The 18,540-nt window shown below is 47.0% G+C and overlaps 1 protein-coding gene across 8 annotated transcripts; it reads left to right on the top strand.

The window, feature by feature from the left end:
* The first annotated feature begins 205 nt into the window (after nucleotides 1–205).
* Nucleotides 206–10,245, top strand: SOAT2 (sterol O-acyltransferase 2). Of its 8 annotated transcripts, none has more exons than XM_061127228.1 (15): nucleotides 213–529; nucleotides 993–1,048; nucleotides 1,564–1,700; nucleotides 2,048–2,107; nucleotides 2,446–2,553; nucleotides 4,028–4,304; nucleotides 4,729–4,798; nucleotides 5,373–5,457; nucleotides 5,968–6,013; nucleotides 6,224–6,353; nucleotides 6,967–7,064; nucleotides 8,161–8,259; nucleotides 8,777–8,912; nucleotides 9,441–9,586; nucleotides 9,793–10,245. In XM_061127228.1, the coding sequence occupies exons 1-15, from the start codon at nucleotides 421–423 to the stop codon at nucleotides 9,841–9,843; spliced, it is 1,608 nt and encodes a 535-aa protein (XP_060983211.1). In that variant the 5' UTR covers nucleotides 213–420; the 3' UTR covers nucleotides 9,844–10,245. The 8 variants fall into 8 exon arrangements, with proteins under 8 accessions (XP_060983242.1, XP_060983227.1, XP_060983255.1 ...); XM_061127253.1 differs by having other exon boundaries at nucleotides 213–541; nucleotides 4,028–4,085; XM_061127236.1 differs by having other exon boundaries at nucleotides 214–514.
* The last annotated feature ends 8,295 nt before the right edge of the window (nucleotides 10,246–18,540 follow it).

Genomic DNA, 18,540 nt, shown 5'->3' with positions numbered 1-18,540 from the left:
GATACCTGAAGATGTTGCTGACTCTTCCCCAACCTTCAGCCTACTAAGCAGGTGAAGCAGCCATTCCAGGTGATAAGCCTCAGAGGGGCAAAGTCCCCCTCCCCATGACGTGTATGGGTGCAGAGCCCCCATTCCTGTGGGAGAGAGCTGGGCATCTGGATGGTGGCCGGGGGTGTTTGTTGGTGGGAGTGGGGTGGGGTGGGGGAATGTCCATCCCTGTGACAGCCAGCAGAGCCTGTGGCTGAGATGGTGCTGCCTTCTGGATGGGGATAGAGGATCGGAAAACCTATAACTCCTCCTCCTGAAAGGACTTTAGTCTTTGGTGCTGTCAGAGGTGCCGAGATAAGCGCTCAGCCAGGCAAGCTTGAAGGAAGGGAAAAAACACTGATCAGCCGCCACTGCCTGGTCAAGACTCACATCATGGAGCCAAGGGCGGCCCAAGTGCGGAGGAGAGAAAAGCAAGGAAGACAGCAGGAGGACTGGCCCTCCAGAGAAGGGGAGCCCCGCTCTGGGGGTGCGGAACGCCCAGGTGGCATTGGAGGTGGGGATGTGCTGTCGAGAGGGGGCTCCTGCTATCTACCTTTAATCCTTCCGGCTGTCCTGGGAGGCCAGTAAAGGCAGACCCCAGCCTCTGCCTCCTAACTGCCCAGCTGGGGAAGTAAGGAGAAAAGGGCTATCCAATGCCTTGCCTTGTCTTTCTGACTCTTTTTCACCCCAGTCAGTGATCAGAGTAGCTTCTTGTTCCCTGGGTACCCTGTTTCCTGTAATATCATCAGGCTCCCCACTTGCCGATGGCCTACTCACCCCCTGAAAAAATCCCCTCCTTCTGATTACCCCCACCCCTCTCACCCTCCCTACCCTGGCCATGATACTAGATATTGACTGGTTGTGGGGAGGGGAGGCTGCTGAGTAAACAGAAAGCAAACTTGCTGGACAGAGAAAGCCTCTGGGTTTGCACTAGAGAGCAGAACCCCAACTCCTCCTTTCCCTAGGAAACACAGAGGTGCACAGAGGCCCGGATTTCGTACAATGGACCCAACATATGCAGGTGAGCGATGTCGGAGGTCAAACGGACGGGTCCTGGAGTAGAGGGAGGAAAGGGTGAGGACTGGTTTGGTGATAAAGACAATTTGTTCTTGGGTTCAAACCTCTCAGATCAGGGTAGAGCTAAGGATTAAGATGGAGGAGTTTGAAGCACAGGTCATCAGGGCAGGGGCCCAAAGTCAGCCGGTGAACAGTCTTCTGTTAGCAGGACTGGAGGTCAGGAGAGGAAAGGCTGGGGTCAGGGAGAAGAGAGTAGGATCAGAGATGATGAGGTGGTTGGGGGTCAGATCCAGAGACTGAAAGTATCTTTCCTGGATCCTCACTGCTGCCCTGTGAAACCAGAGGGAGTTAAACTGGGGGTAGGGGGAACCTCTGGGCAGGAACCATGCTTCTTCTTCTGTCCATCCTGGGCACTCAGCAGTGTGCCTGGCATGCAGGGAAGCTCAGGAAGTGTTTGCTGGATGGGAGGAAGGCTGACTGGATGGAGGGCGGTGCACCCTGCCCGGTTTTGTCCTGCAGGCTGTAAAGACACAGTTGCTGGAGCAAGCGCAGGGCCAGCTGATGGAGCTGCTGGATCAGGCCATGTGGGAGGCCGTTCAAGCTTATCCACCACAAGACAGACCAGTGCCCTCCATCCCTCCAGACTCCTTGCACAAGTAAGAGTCTCAGGAGCCGGGGGCTGAGGAGCGGCTGTGTGGCCTCCTCCATCATAAGGACTATGAGCCACAGATGTTATCTCACATGCCCTTTTCCAGCATGGATGTAACTTTGACTTCAGTCTTCCCTCTTCTTCCCTTATCGCCTCTGTCTTCCTGACATTGACTACTGGGCTCTGCTCTCCCCTGGCCATGACCTTTTCACCTCGTCCTGCCTGCTGGCCCTAACCCTGACCTTCCCCTACTACTGCCCTTGGCTACCAAGTAGTGACCTCCTGCAAAGCCCTATGCTCTGCTTATAGCCTCCTGCCTTTGGTTCCTAACCCAGAACAACTGTCTCAATTCAGGACCCAGGAGCCGTCCCTGGGGAAACGAAAAGTTTTCATCATCCGCAAGTCCCTGCTTGAGTAAGTCAGGGGAGAGGACAGGGGATGGGAAGAAAAGAAAGAGCTTTGTCTGGGGGTCCAGGACACCTCATTTGTCATCCTCAGGCTCTAGGTGGTTTAGGAGAGGATGTGGAGATGGTTTCTAAGGTTCCATTTCTCTATTTGCCCTGGGCGTAATCGTGGAAGAAAGGCCACCAGGATGAGGGTTGTCTGGGCTGGAAAGGGCTTTGGACAGAAGTCCCAGCCATACCACAGCCTGTCACTTCAAGTTCCCAGTCACTAGGCCCCGTCCCCACGGGGGAGGTGCCTGCAGCACCTCAAGGACTCTCCCACTGACGTTCAGGCCCCTGTCCTTCCAGCGAGCTGATGGAGGTGTCGCACTTCCGCACCATCTACCATATGTTTGTCGCCGGCCTGTGCGTCTTCATCGTCAGCACCCTGGCCATCGACCTCATTGATGAGGGCAGGTAGGCACCCCTCCCTCTCATGGGCCCACAGACCAGGTCAGGCCACCTGGGCGCCTAGAACTCCACCTGCCACTGGGGCCCCATAGAGCAGGTCCATTTGATCATTAAACACACATCAACATTGCTTCCAACCACCTTCCTACCCCCAAAGCCCTCTTAGATTTCCGATGGCCTTTGGTCTGTTTAACCAGGATCAGTCCCCTGGGGACACTAGGCCCCCACTCAAATCCTCTGGAACCCTTGTCCTGAGACAGACATGCATGTATATGCACTCTTAAGTGTGGTTCCCACCTCACTGCTCTCACGCACTCCATTTCAAGACAGTGCTGTTCAATTCAAGCAACCTCCAGTGAGTCCCCTAAGTACCAGCCCTGGGGGCCAGAGGACGGGCCATGCCTCTGTCTGTGAGGCATTCCCAGTCTTGAGGGGAAGACAGATGTATGCACACAAGAGCCCAGGTTTCCCTACAAAACCCCTTCCCTCTCTGGGATGAGCTTCAGGGGACTGTGGGCCCTTGGGGGTTTGGATTTTCATGATCCTGCCTCACCCTCCAGATAGCTTAGGAAGCAGTAAAAGGAAGAAGACCAAAGATTTGCAGGTTCAGCAACAGCACTTCCTTTTGATAAAATTGTTGTCAATCCTTATAACTAAGGATCAAATCTCAGTAAGTTTTCAAATATATGCAGAGCGACTCCTCCACCATCCCCTCTATCCCAGACCGCTTCCCAGAGGTAACATATTTAACAGTTGTAAGAGTTTCTCTCCAGGGCATTTTTCATGCCCCCACTTCCAGATGTATGTAAGAACCAAGGGGATGTATTGGGGGGGGAGGAGCTTACATTACTAAGATACTTCCTGTACCTTTTGTTTCCTTTTCACTCCCTAAAGACCCACCTTAGAGATCTTTCCATGTTGCTCCATTGATTTTAATGGCTGCAGAGTCTGGAAGTGCCAGCTTTTGATCATTTAGTTCTTTATTAATGGACTTAAAAATCACTTCTAAAAAAAAAAAAAAAAAAATCACTTCTAATTTACCATTACAAGCCATGCACTCTTTTTTGGCCACCATGCATGGCTTACTGGATCTTAGTTCCCTAACCAGGGATTGAACCTGAGCCACCGCAGTGAAAGCACAGAGTTCTAACCACTGGATCTCCAGGGATTTCCCAAACTATATACATAATATATATTTTACACCGATATATAATATTGATAATTTTATTTATTTTTGGCCATGCTGGGTCTTCCTTGCTGCATCTAGTTGTGGAGAGCAGGGGCTACTCTAGTTGTGGTGCAAAAGGGCTTCTCATTGCGGTGGCTTCTCTTGCTGCAGCGCAAGGGCTCAAGGGCCTGAGAGCTTCAGTAGTTGCGGCACGTGGGCTCAGCAGTGTGTCTTCCAAGAGCTCTGACTGCAGAGGAAGGGGACAAGTTTGGGCCTCCTGCTCATCTACTTTGTCGCCTTCCCCACTCCCAGGCTGATGATGGAGTTTGATCTACTGACCTTCAGCTTCGGACAGCTGCCCTTGGCTCTGGTGACATGGGTCCCCATGTTCCTGTCCACTCTGCTGGTGCCCTACCAGGCCCTGCGGCTGTGGGAGAGGCCCCAGTCTGGAGGGGCCTGGACCCTGGGGGTGGGCCTGGGCTGCTTGCTGCTGGCTGCCCACGCCGCCGTGCTCGGCATCCTCCCGGTCCACGTGGCAGTGGACTATCAGCTCCCGCCAGCCTCCCGCTGTGTCCTAGTCTTTGAGCAGGTGGGTGATGGGCAGGACCAATGGTGGGGTGGGGCCCCTGGGAGAGAGGGCATTGGATGCTGTATTGGTGGGGGTGGAGCTAATTATCAGGGGCAGAGTCCTTTGTGACAGATTTGAGCCAACCAGCAGTCTCCAAAGAAATGTAAACAAATGGACACTGCTGTGCAAATATACTCATATAGTCGAAGGGAGTTGGCCGGCTAGAGGCTTCGCCCTTTCCGGTACTCCTTTACCCTAGATTCATCCCAGCAGCCGTCTGTGTTAGGTTATAAGACTGTCCAACAAAAAGATAAAAGTATGGGCGTTGACCATACAAAGTTTACAATCTGCGTGCCCCTCTCCCGGTGTAAACGTGAGCACAGAGAGGTTAAGTGGTCTGTTCAAAGGCCCAAAGCACCTTAACCTCATTTCTATTCCACCTCAGGTCAGGCTCCTGATGAAAAGCTACTCTTTCCTGAGAGAGACGGTACCCAGGACACTTTGGGCCAGAGGAGGTGAGGCCTTCAGCAGGCACTGCTGTGAACTCAGTCCTCTTGGTTGGTTGAATGAAGCCAGCAGGTGCAAGAGCCTCATAAAAGCTCCAACTTTCTAAGCCCATCTTGCCCACAGGGCACACCTCCAGCCGCCAACTGGGCTCTCTGGGCCTTAGTCAATCGGCGTTCTCTTAGGTCCCACTTCTGAGAAGGCTGCTCTACTGCCCAGGACTTCTGGCTCATCCTTATTTAGACCCAGGGTATGAGAGCCTTATATGAGAAAGTCAAACCAGAAGGAGAGAGAATCGGGTGGTGGGATTTGTGGGTGCCAAATGAAGCCCTGGCCACAGTCTGTCTTGTGCCAGAAAAGAGGGGGCGGGGGTACCTGGAATGGAAGCAGAAGGAGGCTGTTAAAAAGCAGGTCCAACTCCTGCCATTTGGCCTCCTCCCCCCACCTTCAGATCCCATACCCAGGTGCTCACCCATCCCCTATCCAGTCTGTTCACCAGTCCCACTGCCCTTCCCTAGCACCCCACCCACCTGTGTCCTCTTTCCCTCCCCTCTTCACTGACAGACCCCTCTTACTCCTCCTCAGGTGAGGGGATCCGGGCCCCCAGTTTCTCCAGCTACCTCTATTTCCTCTTCTGCCCCACACTCATCTATAGGGAAACTTACCCCAGGTAAGAGCCTGCACCCCCTTCCCCACATGCCCAGGCCCACCAGGGACCCAACCCTTCTACTCTCCTCTCCCTGAGGTGTTTAGCCTCAACCCAGACACTGGCCACTTTCTCAGGGAGCACCTCACAATAAAGATGGGAATAAGGGACAGATATGTTGCCCCTTCTTCTTGCCCCAGCCCATGGTGATGCAGGGGTGACAGACTGTCCTGGTTTGCCCAGGACTGCCCCAGTTCACCCAGGATTGCTCCAGTTTTAGCACTGAAATTCCTATGTTCTGGGAAACCCCTCAGTCTGGAGCAAACTTAGTGGACGCTCAAGCTAAAATTCCACTTGTCATCTTTGTTAAGGAAGATCCAAAGTGTTCTAGATCCCCACCTCCCCAGGTAATCCTCCCAGGCCTGGGCAATTGAGGGAGCTGTGGATAGAGGGCCCCGGATGCTATGTCTGCCCCTGGCAGGAACAAGACAAATAGATGAGAAACATACTGTCTCCATTCCATTGCTGCAACAGGACACCCAACGTCAGGTGGAATTATGTGGCCAAGAACTTTGCCCAGGTCAGCAGACAGAGTCGAAGCGTGGACTACCTGTGACTCATGGTGGCTGAGGGAGCATTTCTGGGAGCAAAGTAGGGGAGGCCCGGGAAGAGGTCAGAGGGTTGTGCAAAGAGAAGGGAAGGCAGATGCTGGGCCAGAGTCCAACTGCAGAGGAAGGGGGCAGTTGCCAGTGACTCCTCTCAAAGTTATGTGTCCTCCACCCCTCTCCAGGCCCTGGGCTGCGTGCTCTATGCCTGTTTCATCCTGGGCCGCCTCTGTGTTCCTGTCTTTGCCAACATGAGCCAGGAACCCTTCAGCACACGTGCCCTGGTGCTCTCCATCATGCATGCCACCTTGCCAGGTATCCCCATCGGAGGCAGAGCTGCAGAAGCCTGCACCCTGGAGAAGGCCTTGCAGGGAATTCCTCCCTCCTCTCACTCCTAGTTTCAACACCTTCTCCCTCTGACATCTGCCCTCTCTTCTGGTTGCTCATTGTCAGAGTCTCACTTCAGATTGGGGCTTCCCTGGTGGCTCAGTGGTAAAGAATCTGCCTGCCAGTGCAGCAGACACAGGTTCGATCCCTGGGTCGAAAAGATCCCCTGGAGAAGGAAATAACAACCTACTCCGATATTCTTGCCTGGAGAATTCCATGGATAGAGGAGCCCAGCGGGTTACAGTCCATGTGGTCCAAAGAGTTGAACACAACTTAGCGACTAAACAGCAGCAGCACTTCAGATTGCCGTCCTGTCCCCAACCTCTCCCAACAGGCAGAGGTTTTAACATTCATGTCTATGTTCCAACATCAGGCATGGGCTTCATGAGCAAATGGATTGAATGAATGAATGCATAAATTAGTGAATGATTAATAAGTGATTTGTAGGTTGCTGGGTGAGGGCTTCCTGGGAGGACCCTAGAGGTTCATGGGGGACCAGGGGGACCAGTCTGACTTGCAGTCCCTTGTCTTCACTTCCCAGGCATTTTTATGCTGCTGCTCATCTTCTTTGCCTTCCTTCACTGTTGGCTCAACGCCTTCGCGGAGATGCTACGATTTGGAGACAGAATGTTCTATCGGGTGGGGCCTGGACCTGGGTTACCTGGGAGCTGGATGCAGGGACAGCTAGGGAAGGACGTAGGGGAGGATGATGGCTATGTTGGCTGTCACCTTGTTACTGAACCAGGTGCATTTGCCCAATTCTCGCTAAGTCAAACACTGAGATACTGAGATTTACAGCAGAGAAATGGTTTCTTCAACAAGGCAGCCAAGTAAGGAGAAGTGAAAACAATCTCAGATTTGCTTCCCCAAAGGCCAAGGGCTTGAGATATTTATAGGATAAAGAAGCAAGGAGATCTTAGGCTTGGGAAAAGTGATTGGAGGTAGAGAAAAGGTGAGGTAATCAGTGTTCTGCACAAATGTGTGAGTTACATGCTTCTTCATGGGATGCATGTTAAAGAATGGAGGCACTTGGCATAATCTGAGGATGGACTTTTTGGCTCTCTGATGTCAAAAAGTCATTCATCCAACAGCTTTACAGACCCAGTTTTAGGGTCAGTGGTCCTAGCCAGTTTGAGCCCACTTGAACTAGACAGGAGCCAACTTCAAGTTCCTGGAAAATTTATGCCCCCTGTTGCTATAGTGACCCATGCATCAGAGGTGTAATCTGTACGGGATGGTTAAGGAGTCAAAAAAAAAAAACAAAAAAAACTAAGGCTTTGTCAGTGAAGGCAGGTTACAGCAGAAGGATTTTTAACAAACTGTTCCCTTACCTGCTCTTCTGTAAGACAAGCTCAAGAATTTGTTAGTCACCAGTTTCTGTTAACCCCAAGGGGCACGATTTCAACCTCAGCTGTGCTGTCAGCCTCCCACAGTGAGAAATGTGCTCCTCTGGGTATGCTTATAATGTCACCGTCCACCTCCTGACCAGCCAGGGCTCAATGCGTTTGTGGGGCTGGTACTTTGGAATCTTCTCCTGAGAGTAGACAGGAAGGGCCCCAGGGCCTGAGGAGGGAATCAGGCAGATGCTTGCTGGCTCTCTCCTGCTGGGAGCCAGCCCTTGCAGAGAACAGGACAGGGAGTGGGGAGCAGGGAGACGCAGCTGGGAACTGGGCAGAGACAGGGCCCTGATGCTCACCTCCTCCCCAGCCCTAACCCCATCCCACCCCACCCCCAGGACTGGTGGAACTCAACATCCTTCTCCAACTACTACCGCACATGGAACGTGGTGGTCCATGACTGGCTCTACAGCTACGTGTATCAAGATGGGCTTTGGGTACGGGCTCAGCTCCCACGGTTAACAGAACCTCTCTGAGACACCCTCTCTTTCCCTTTCTCTGTACATTCCATTTTTTCTAGACCTAAGGGCCCCTTTGACTTTCACCTCCCTCATTCTACCCAACCCAGTGGGCAGAAAGAAAGTCCTTCTTATGATCTGACTTCCTTCCTTCCTTGTCCTCAACTACACCTCCTCCACAGGGCATGTCTCCCCTTCTCAGCCTTCTAAGGAACATACATATAGCAATTTTCAGTTACCAAGAATTTTCCCACACTGTATAATCTGCACTGTAAGCCTGAGAAGTAAGTATGATTATATCCCCCTTTTGAAAGTGGCCTCTAAGGCCCAATAGACTAATACAATGCTTCTAAGTAAGACATGTCAGTCTTTCTGATCCCAAACCCCATATTCTTTCCATCGTACTACATACCCTCTGGCTTCCTTAAAGAGGGGGGCTCTTTGCGGAGGGGGCTTAGGGAGACTCACTCTACCCTCCTCCCCCGACCCCTGCCAGCTCCTTGGTGGCCGAGCCCGAGGCGCGGCCATGCTGGGCGTGTTCCTGGTCTCAGCAGTGGTCCATGAGTACATCTTCTGCTTCGTCCTGGGATTCTTCTACCCCGTCATGCTGTTGCTCTTCCTTGTCTTTGGAGGTGAGCTGAGCCTCTGTATGCCCCCATAGAGGGAGCCATCCCGAGGGAAGAGTCCTAGAGATTCCAGACTGATGGGAGAGGCCACGTACCCAAGACAGAAGCGGGGTGTGCATGTCTCCTGGGGGAAGGCATGGTGCTGTGTGTGAGAGCTGGGGGCGGGCAGGGGACTTGGAAGCTGGGAAGGAGGTAGCATCAGGAGGCAGCACAGGGGTATCCTGGAGGGGGGTAGTGCAGTGGGAAAACACTTCTGGCTGGAGAGCAGCATCTGAGCAGGGCACATACAGAGGGAGACAAAGGGGAGAAAACTGCTGTTGGTTGGGAGGTTCAGTAAGGCAGCCAGGATAGCGAAACGTAAACTGAGGAATCCTGAAGAATGCCTGAGACCTCCGTGGGTGCCTGGAGTTGGGCTCAAGATCTTTCTCAGTCTTCCTGTTCCAACTGTCCCCTGTGCCCTGAGATAAGAAGGCAGCCAGGAAGATACATTACAGGTGTCTGGAGCTGAGGTGACCACCTTTCCTCCTGCATCAGGGCCACTGAACTTCACGATGCATGACCGGCGCACGGGCCCAGCGTGGAACGTGCTCATGTGGACCTTGCTCTTCCTGGGCCAGGGCATCCAAGTCAGCCTGTACTGCCAGGAGTGGTACGCCCGGCGCCACTGCCCCCAGCCCCAGGTAAGCGGCCAGGACCGTCCCCACCCCGCCCGCGCAGCTCCTCACCCAGGACACGCCTCCTCTCCCCGACAGCCAGCCCCCTATGGTTGCCCCGCTCAACAGCCAAGGTCAGGGGCCAGGGCCTGTTTCCTGGGTTCCCATGTCTTAGATGCATAGGGTAAGCCCTGGGAGGGATCTTATTCACAACTCACTTTTCTCTGGCACAGACAACCTTCTGGGGGCTGGTGACACCTCGATCTTGGTCCTGCCATACCTAAACGCCAGGGTACTATCACCGCGCAGATGACACCACCAAGTTCTTCTCTGCCTGCAAAGTCTGGGACCAGGACTCCTCTCTGCATTCTCAGACCGAGCTCTGAGTCAAGGGGGCCTGCCATGCCTGACCCCACCAGGGAACTCCAGGGACTGAGATCTGTGGACCTGTGAGCATAGACTCAGAATGGTGATGACTCTTGAGCCCCCATCCCTGTGGACTGGGCACAGGGCCCCCTCTCACTCCATGGCTGTTCAGACTGGCAGAGACACGAAGGATCTTACAGATCTGGTGAATGTGGCTTGACTTAAAGCAAGCTGAGGTTATCAAGGTCTGAGAAGGATTTGTTTCTTCGTACTCTTTCCAATACAATAATAAACTGTATGTATCACTTTTTATTCATTCATTCATTTGTTGAAGACCTATTTTTTTGGCCACACCACACAGCATGTGGGTTCTTAGTTCCCCGACCAGGGATCCAACCCACACTCCTTGCATTGGAAGTACAGAGTCTTAACCACTGGACCACTGAGGAAGTCCCTTGAAGACCCACTTTTAAAAACTTTTTACAGTTGAAGTATAAGTTGATTTACAATGTTGTGTTAATTTTTGCTGTACAACAAAGTGACTTCTTTTTATATGTGTGTGTGTGTGTGCGTGTGTGCCCAAAACTCAAATTATATTCTTTTCCATTAGGGTTTATCCTAGGACATTGAGCATAGTTCCCTGTGTTATATAGTAGTGTCTTGTTGTTTGTTCATTCTATATATAATAGTTCACATCTACTATTCCCAAACCCCCAGTCCATCCCTCCCCAACCCACCCACCTCCTTGGCAACCACAAGTCTGTTCTCTGTGTGAAGACTCATTTTTTTTAAAAACTTTTATTTTATACTGGAGTATAGCCTTTTGTGATAGTTCCAGGTGAACAACAAAGCAACTCAGCTATACATGTACATGTATCCAACTCCCCTCCATTTTACGGTTGCTGTATGGCATTGGGCAGAGTTCTCTGTGCTATGTAATAGGTCCTCGTTGGTTATCCATCTTAAACATAGCACTGTGTACATGGTGACCAAACCAATCAATTCTAAAGGAAATCAACCCTGAATATTCATTGGATGGACAGATGCTAAAGCTGAAGCTCCAATACTTTGGTCACCTGATGTGAAGAGCCAACTCATTGGAAAAGACCCTGATCCTGGGGAAAATTGAGGGCAGAAGGAGGTAACAGAGGACGAGATGGTTGGATGGCATCACCAACTCAATGGACATGAGTTTGAGCAAACTCCAGGAGATAGTGAAGGACAGGGAAGCCTGGAGCGCTGCAGTCCGTGGGATAAGAAGGAGTCACACATGACTTAGCAACTGAACAACAGGTTGACGACCCACTTTTGACAGGCATGATTGAAGAGTGTGCCTGCAAAGGCAGGACTTTGTGATGGGAGGGGCTGAGTGATATCCTCCTCATCTTTTCTATGCCACCCCAATCTGCCCAAAACTCAAATCACTCCTCCTTCTACCTCTCCTCCTTCAGATCAAATTTCTACAGCCCTTTCATCCTTCTAATCCTGGCAATCTCCAGCACGTTTTCAGAGAGCACATAGCTGGCCTCCTTTCCTTCAGAGGACCCAGGAGAAGAACCTCCTATCCAGACGTAGCCAAATCTTTTAACTTCATGAGCTTCAGCTTCCATAGCTATAAAATGGACATTTAGGGAGTTCCTTGGTAGTCTAAGGGTTAGGGTTTGATGCTTTCACTGCTGTGATTTTCATTGCATTTGACTTTGCAATTATAGTTCAATTTCTTAACCTTCTATTATGTTCCAATTATTTATTTGGTCTTTCTTTACACCAGCACCACACTTTCATGATTACTGTAGCTTTTTTTTTTTTTTAACTGTAGCTTTATAATGTCTTGAAAACAGGTAGTGTAAGTCATTCAACCTTCTTCAGTCATTTTGCCTATTTGAAGTCCTTTGAATTTTCATTATAAACTTTAGAATTGGCTTCTAAGTTTCTCTTAAAAAAAGAAGAAAAGTCTGCTGGGATTTTGATTGGAATTACACATTATAGCTGTAGACCAATATGGATAAAATTGACATCTTAACAAAATTAAGTCTTCCCATCCATTGATATACTATATCTCTCCATTTATTGATGTCTTCTCTATTTTATTGCAGTAACATTTTTGTAGTTTTTAGTGCACAGGATTTGCACATTTTGTCAGAATCTCCCCTAAGTATTTCATATGTTTTAATGATATTTTTAATTACAATTTCTGATTGTTAATTGCTACTATAGTAAAGTTAACTTTTTTTTTTTTTTTTTGGCTGCCCTGGGTCTTCATTGCTGAGCGTGGGCTTTCTCTCATTTCAGTGAGCAGGGCTCCTCTCTAGCTGTGATGCACAGGCTTCTCATTGCAGTGGCTTCTCACTGTGAAGCACAGGCTCTATGGCGTGCAGGCTCAGTAGTTGGGGCACAGGGGCTTAGTTGGCCCCCCAGGTGTGGGAATCTAAACTCCCCGACTAGAGATCACATCTGTGTCCCCTGCCTTGGCAGGTAGATTCTTAGCCAGTGGACCACCAGGGAAGTCCCAACCAACTGATTTTTGAGTATTATCCTTGTATCTTTAAACCTTGTTAAATGTACTAATTATTTCTAGGAGTTGCTTACTTTGGAAGACTCCAAAGGATTTTCTACAGAGATGGTCATGTCATCAGCAAATAGATAATTTTCTTTCTTCCTTTCCAATGTTAATGCCTTTTATTTCTTTTTCTTGCCTTATTGCACTACCTAGACCCTCCAGTGTTGGAAAGAAGTAATGACAGCAGACATCTTTGCCTTGATCTCAGGGAGAAGCATTCAGATTTTCATATTAATGTTAGCTGTAGGTTTTTCATGGATACCCTTTATGAAGTTTAGAAAGTTCCTTTTTGTTTCTAGTTTGCTAAGAGTTTTTCTTTTTTTTTTTTCCTGCCAGAAGTGGATGTTTAGGAAATTCCCTGGCAGTCCAGTAGTTAGGACTCAATGCTTTCACTGCTGTGGGCTTGGGTTCAATCCCTGGTCAGGGAACCAGGATTCTGCAAGCCATGTGTCATGGCCAAAATATAAAATAAAAATAAATGGATGTTTAATTTTGTCAAATGCTTTTTCTGCATCTACTGAGATGATCATATTTTTTTCCTTTTTTAAACTTTCAGTATGTAAATTACATTGAGTTAACATTCTGGAACAGATCCTACTTAATGCTGATACATTTTTAAATGTATCATTTGTTTCTACTTACTAAATTTTAAAAATAATTTTGCATCTCTGTTCTCAGGAACTATTGATCTGTAATTTTCTTGTAACTCCTTTATTTTGATATGAGTACAATTCTGGCCTCAGAATTAGTTGGGAAATATTCCCTTCACTGATTTTCTGAGTTTGTAGAAGTGCCATTTTAAAAAATTAAATGTATGGTAGAGTTCAGCAGTAAAGCCACCAGAGACCAGAGTTTTCTTTGGAAAGGGGTTTTCAAAATTCAAGTTCTTAAATATATTTAGGGTTTTTCAGGCTACCTATTTCCTCTTACCTGAGCTCTAGTAGTTTGTGAAATTGTCCATTTCATCTGTATTGTCAAATTTAGGGGCAAAATTCAGGACTTTCCTGGTGGTCCAGTAGTTAAGAATCTGCCATGCAATTCAGAGGACACCAGTTCGATCCCTGGTCAGGAAACTAAGATCCCAGGTGCCGCAGGGCAACTAAGCCAGTATGCCCAAACTACTGAGCCTGTGTGCTCCAAGCCTGCACACTACAACTAGAGAGCCTGTGGGCCACAAGGAAGGTCTCAAGTGCTGCAACTAAGACCTGATACAGCCAAATACATAAGCATTTTTTTTAATTTATGAGCAAAATTTTATTCATAATATTCCTTCATCCTTTTCCATATCTGTTTACATTTGTGGTTACGTCCATTCTTGCATTTATTGTCTTTTTTTTTGGCCATGCCAAGGGGCAAGCAGGCATGTGGGATCTCCCCACCAGGGATCAAACCCATGCCCCCTGCATTGGGAGCATGGAGCCTTGACCACTGGACCACCAGGGAAGTTCTTTCATTTTTGATGTTGGTAGCTGGGTGTTCTTTTTTTTTTTCCTTGATAATGTATGACTTCGGTTTATCAATTTTATTCATCTTCACACAAAAAACCACTTTTTGGGTGCACTGAGTTTCTCTATTGTTTTTCTGTTTCCTACTTCACTGATTTCTGCTATGATCTTTTTAACTCCCTTGTTTCTTACTTTGGGCTTAATTTTCTCTTCTTTCCAATATCTTAAGGCAAAAGCTGAGGTCTTTGAAACCTCTTTTTCTTCATGATATAGGTGTTTGGTGTGCAACTTTCTTTCCAAGCAGTGCTTTAAGTGCCTCCCACAAATCTGGATGTTTCATCCAGTTCAAAATATTAATACTTCATATTTTCACTTTTCATCTTTGGTCTGTGGGTGGTTTTGAAGTATGTGCCTTCGTTTCCTGATATTTAGGGGACTTTCCAGATATCTGTTTTATTTTTTTTAAATATATCTTAATGTTTATTTATTTTGGCTGTGCTGGGTCTTTGTTGTTGCATGCAGGCTATTTCTAGCTGGGGCACAAGGGCTTCTCTTTGCAGTGACTTCTCTCGCTGTGAAGCATAGGCTCCAGGCGCACAGGCTTCAGTAGCTGTGGCACGTGGGCTCAGCAGCTCTGGTGTACGGGCTTAGTCATTCCGTGGCATGTGGGATCTTCCTGGACCAGCGATTGAACCCATGTCCCCCACACTGCAAGGCAGATTTTTAACCACTGTACCACCAGGGGAGTCCCTCTGTTTTATATTTCTAATTTAAATCATTTTGATCAGAGAACATACTTTGTTTGATTGGCATTGTTTTAAACTTACTGAGACTCGTTTTACTGTCCAGAATGTGGCCTATCTTGTAAATGTCTAGTGGGCACTTGGAAACAATACTCCACTTGGGTAGAGTATCTATAAATATCAATTAGGTCAAATTATTTACTGTTATTGTTCAATTTTCTATGTCCTTACTGACTTTTCAAATGTTCTATCAATTACTGAAAGAGAGATGATAAAATAATTGTGGATTTTTATATTTGGTTTTAGTTTCACATATTTTTGAAGTTCTTTTTAAATTGTTACACAATTTTTAAAGGTTACTTTCCATTTACAGTTATTACAAAACATTGGCTGTATTCCTCATGTTGACAACATCCTTGAGCCTACCTTATACCCGATAGTCTGTACCTCCCACTCCTCCACCCCTATCCTGACCCTCCCCCTTCACTGGTAACTGCTATTAACTGTTTTATCTGAGTCTGAGAAGCTCGTTTTGGAAGTACATAAACATTAGGTCATGCTCTTTTAATGAAATGGCCTCTTTATCATTATAAAACATCTTTTTATCCCTTGTAAAATACTTTGCTTTGAAATCTATCTCATCTAATATTATAATCACACTGCCTTTCTTCCAATTACTGTTAACAAGCTATACCTTCTTCCATCATTCTACTTTTTTCATCATTCTATTTTTAATGTATTTGTTTCTTTAAAACAGGTTTCTTGTAAGTAGAATATAGTTGGGTCTTGCCTTTTTAATCACATGTAATAATATTTGTCTTTAAATTGCAATGCTTAAGCCATTTACATTTATTTTACTATTATCTACTTATTTATGGTTGCACTGGGTCTTCGCTGCTGCCTGTGGGCTTTCTCTAGTTGCAGTGCACAGGCCTCTCATTGCTGTGGTTTCTCTTGTTGCAGAGCACAGGCTCTAGTGAGCATGAGCTTAGTCGTTGTGGCATACAGGCTTTAGTTGCTTCACGGCATGTGGAATCTTCCCAGACTAGGCACTGGACCCGTGTTCCCTGCATTGGCAGGCTAATTCCTACCCACTGTTCCATCGGGGAAGTCCTTCAACAATTTACACTTAGTGTGATTATTGATATGGTTTAAGTCTACCATCTTTCTATTGTTTTCTATTTGTCCCATCTGTTCTTTGTTCCCTTTTGCCTCTTCTCTGTGTTCTTCTGAATTAATTATGATTCCACAAGTGGAATGAATGGCACATTTGATTTCATCTCTTTTTTTCTTTTTTTGGCTACACGTGGCCTCATTCAAGGTCTTCATTCTCCTACCAGGAATCGAACATGCGCCCCCTGCAGTGCAAGCACGAAGTTCTGGCCACTGGACCACCAGGGAAGCCCCAGATTTCATTATATTTTATTGTTCTTCGATCTTTCTATGTTATTGCTATTTTGAGCAAGTAGTTATTCATTCCATTTCCTCTCCTTCCTTGCTATTTTGAAAGTTCTATTAATACTATACTTCTCCATTCCTTTGATAGTAATCTTCCTTTCCAGCACTGATAATCAAATATGTATTTCTTTACCATTATTTGAAAATATACCAATTATTTCTTTCATTAATGTGTTTTATTTCCTGTCACTTTCACCTCAATGAAAGAGACCTTTAGAATTCTTTTACTTACCTCTTTCACTCTGCTTCTGATTCCTAGGTTTTGCTGAAATAGTATATTTATGGTTCTAGATATAATTAGATGCCTATCAATCTCCATAAACATTTAGCAGTATAATATTTTACCAGATTTGTTCTTTCTCTTTTTCATCTTCCCCTATCTTTACTTCTCTGTTCTCTAACCAAAATTTTCTTGAGTATTTTCCTCAGGTGAGAAATGGAATTGATATACCCTCTGAATCCTTTGTATCTCCATGTATCTTTCTTTTGCACTAACAGTTGAATGCTTCCTCAGCTGGGTATGAGATTCCGGGGTAGCCATCCTTTTCTCTCAGTATATATGCACTGTTAGATTTCAGTGCTGCAGATGAAAAGTTCTGTGTCAATCTGATCCTTTTTGCTTTGTAGATAACTTGTTCTTTCTGTCTAGATACTTGAAAATGTCTTTCTTTAATCTTGGACTTCAGGAGTTCCAAGCATAGATGTCTCCCTTCTCTTTTTGTATCTTCCTATGTGCCCTTTCAGTCTGCAAGGCAGAACTTTCTTCGGGTCAGCAAAATATCCTATTTTTAAATTACTGCCTCTCCTTCTTTTATGCCTTTTTTTTTTTTTTTTTGGAACTAATATATTTGAATGTTAGGATTACTGGGTCCATTCTCCAAGTCTCATATTTTCCTCATTATTTCCATTTCTTTGTATTATTTGCTCTGTGCTTTGAAATATTTTTCCACTTGTTCTGCCAAGCCACTAATTTGAGTACCGGCGGTGAACAGACTTCTTTCTTTCAATAAATATGCTGATTCTTGTTGTTGTTGAAGATAATAGTTTTAGTTTCAGAAAGTAAATTTTTAGTACACTACTTGAATCTTTTTAGCTGCTCCTAATATTTTCTTGAGTTGTCACATACCTCTTCAGTGGTTCCTGCGCTGTCTGGTGGGCAAGACCAGCTGTAATGATCTCATTCCTGTAGGGCCAAGGCCCTCTGAGTCATGCCCTTAAAATATGCCCACCATCCTGACCTCTGCTCCAGGGCTCTCCAAAGCTGCTCTCCAGGCTCCTGTGAGGTGAGAATGAGGAAACTCCTCACCTGTCTCCACACCAGGCCTTCCCCAGACTAATGCCAAGTCCAAGCCTACATTTGCATACCCTGCCCACTGGCCCCAGCAGCAATATGGCCAAAGACAGAAAAGTGTTCCGAGATGGGAGTAAAAAATTCCCTTAGAACGGTGGTTCTCAAATTCGAGCATGTATTAGAATCATCTCCAGGGCTTGTAAATATGGATGGTTGAACCTCATCCCAGGAATTTCTGATTCATGTGGTCTAGGGTGGGGCTTAAGTATTTGCATTACTAACCAGTTTCCAGAGAACACTATTGCTGCTGATCCAGGAACCACAATGTGACAACCACTGTGTTAGAATATACCAAACCAAGCCTTCTTCCTTCATCTTCTTCAAAATGATACTGTTTTGGGGGGCAAAGAAAGTAATCCAGGTTCAGGGAGGTATCAGCACCTCATCTTACATTGGGTTCTCCCATTTGTTCTTAACACTGACACTTGTACACAGCTGGGCTCTATCCAGGCCACCTCCTCCACCAAGGTTACAAGTAAATTTAGTTAATTTCTGCTGACAGTTCCTTCCATCATACTTATGCACCGCGTTTTATATATGTCTCTTGGACACTGATGTGAAGCTGCTCAGTCGTGTCCGACTCTTTGCAACCCCATGGACTGTAGACTATCAGGTTCCTTCATCCATGGGATTTTCCAGGCAAGAGTATTGGAGTGGGCTGCCACTTTCTCCAGGGGATTTTCCCAACCCAGGGATCAAACCCAGGTCTCCCGAATTGCAGATAGACACTTTACCATCTGAGTCACCAGGGAAGCCCTCCTTGGACATTTAGTAGTGGACATTTATTTTGGATGTGGACCATTTTAAAGTCTTTATTAAATTTGTTACAATATTGCTTCTGCTGTATGTTTTGGTTTTCCAGCTGCAAGGCACATGGGATCTTAGCTCCCCGAGCAGGGATCAAACCTTGCACTGGAAGGCAAAGTCAACCACTGGACCACCAGGGAAGTCCCTGCAGTGGACATTTAGCATGGGCCTGAGGAGACTGGGGTTCTCTTTGGGATTTCCTAGGAATTAGTTTTTAAAACATATTTAATTTTACTAAATTTACTAAGAGC

Source organism: Dama dama, chromosome 3 (genome assembly GCF_033118175.1).
Source record: "Dama dama isolate Ldn47 chromosome 3, ASM3311817v1, whole genome shotgun sequence".
Classification (NCBI taxonomy): Eukaryota; Metazoa; Chordata; class Mammalia; order Artiodactyla; family Cervidae; genus Dama; species Dama dama.
This window is presented reverse-complemented; position numbering and strand designations above follow the sequence as displayed.

What these genes read in the sequence shown, in the direction of transcription:
- SOAT2 (XM_061127218.1), top strand. Translation starts at nt 421, where the DNA reads ATGGAGCCAAGGGCGGCCCAAGTGCGGAGGAGAGAAAAGCAAGGAAGA. An exon ending in AATGGACCCAACATATGCAG is followed by an intron (nt 1,049 to 1,563) that starts GTGAGCGATGTC and finishes TTTGTCCTGCAG; the next exon opens with GCTGTAAAGACACAGTTGCT. An exon ending in GACCTCATTGATGAGGGCAG is followed by an intron (nt 2,554 to 4,027) that starts GTAGGCACCCCT and finishes CCCCACTCCCAG; the next exon opens with GCTGATGATGGAGTTTGATC.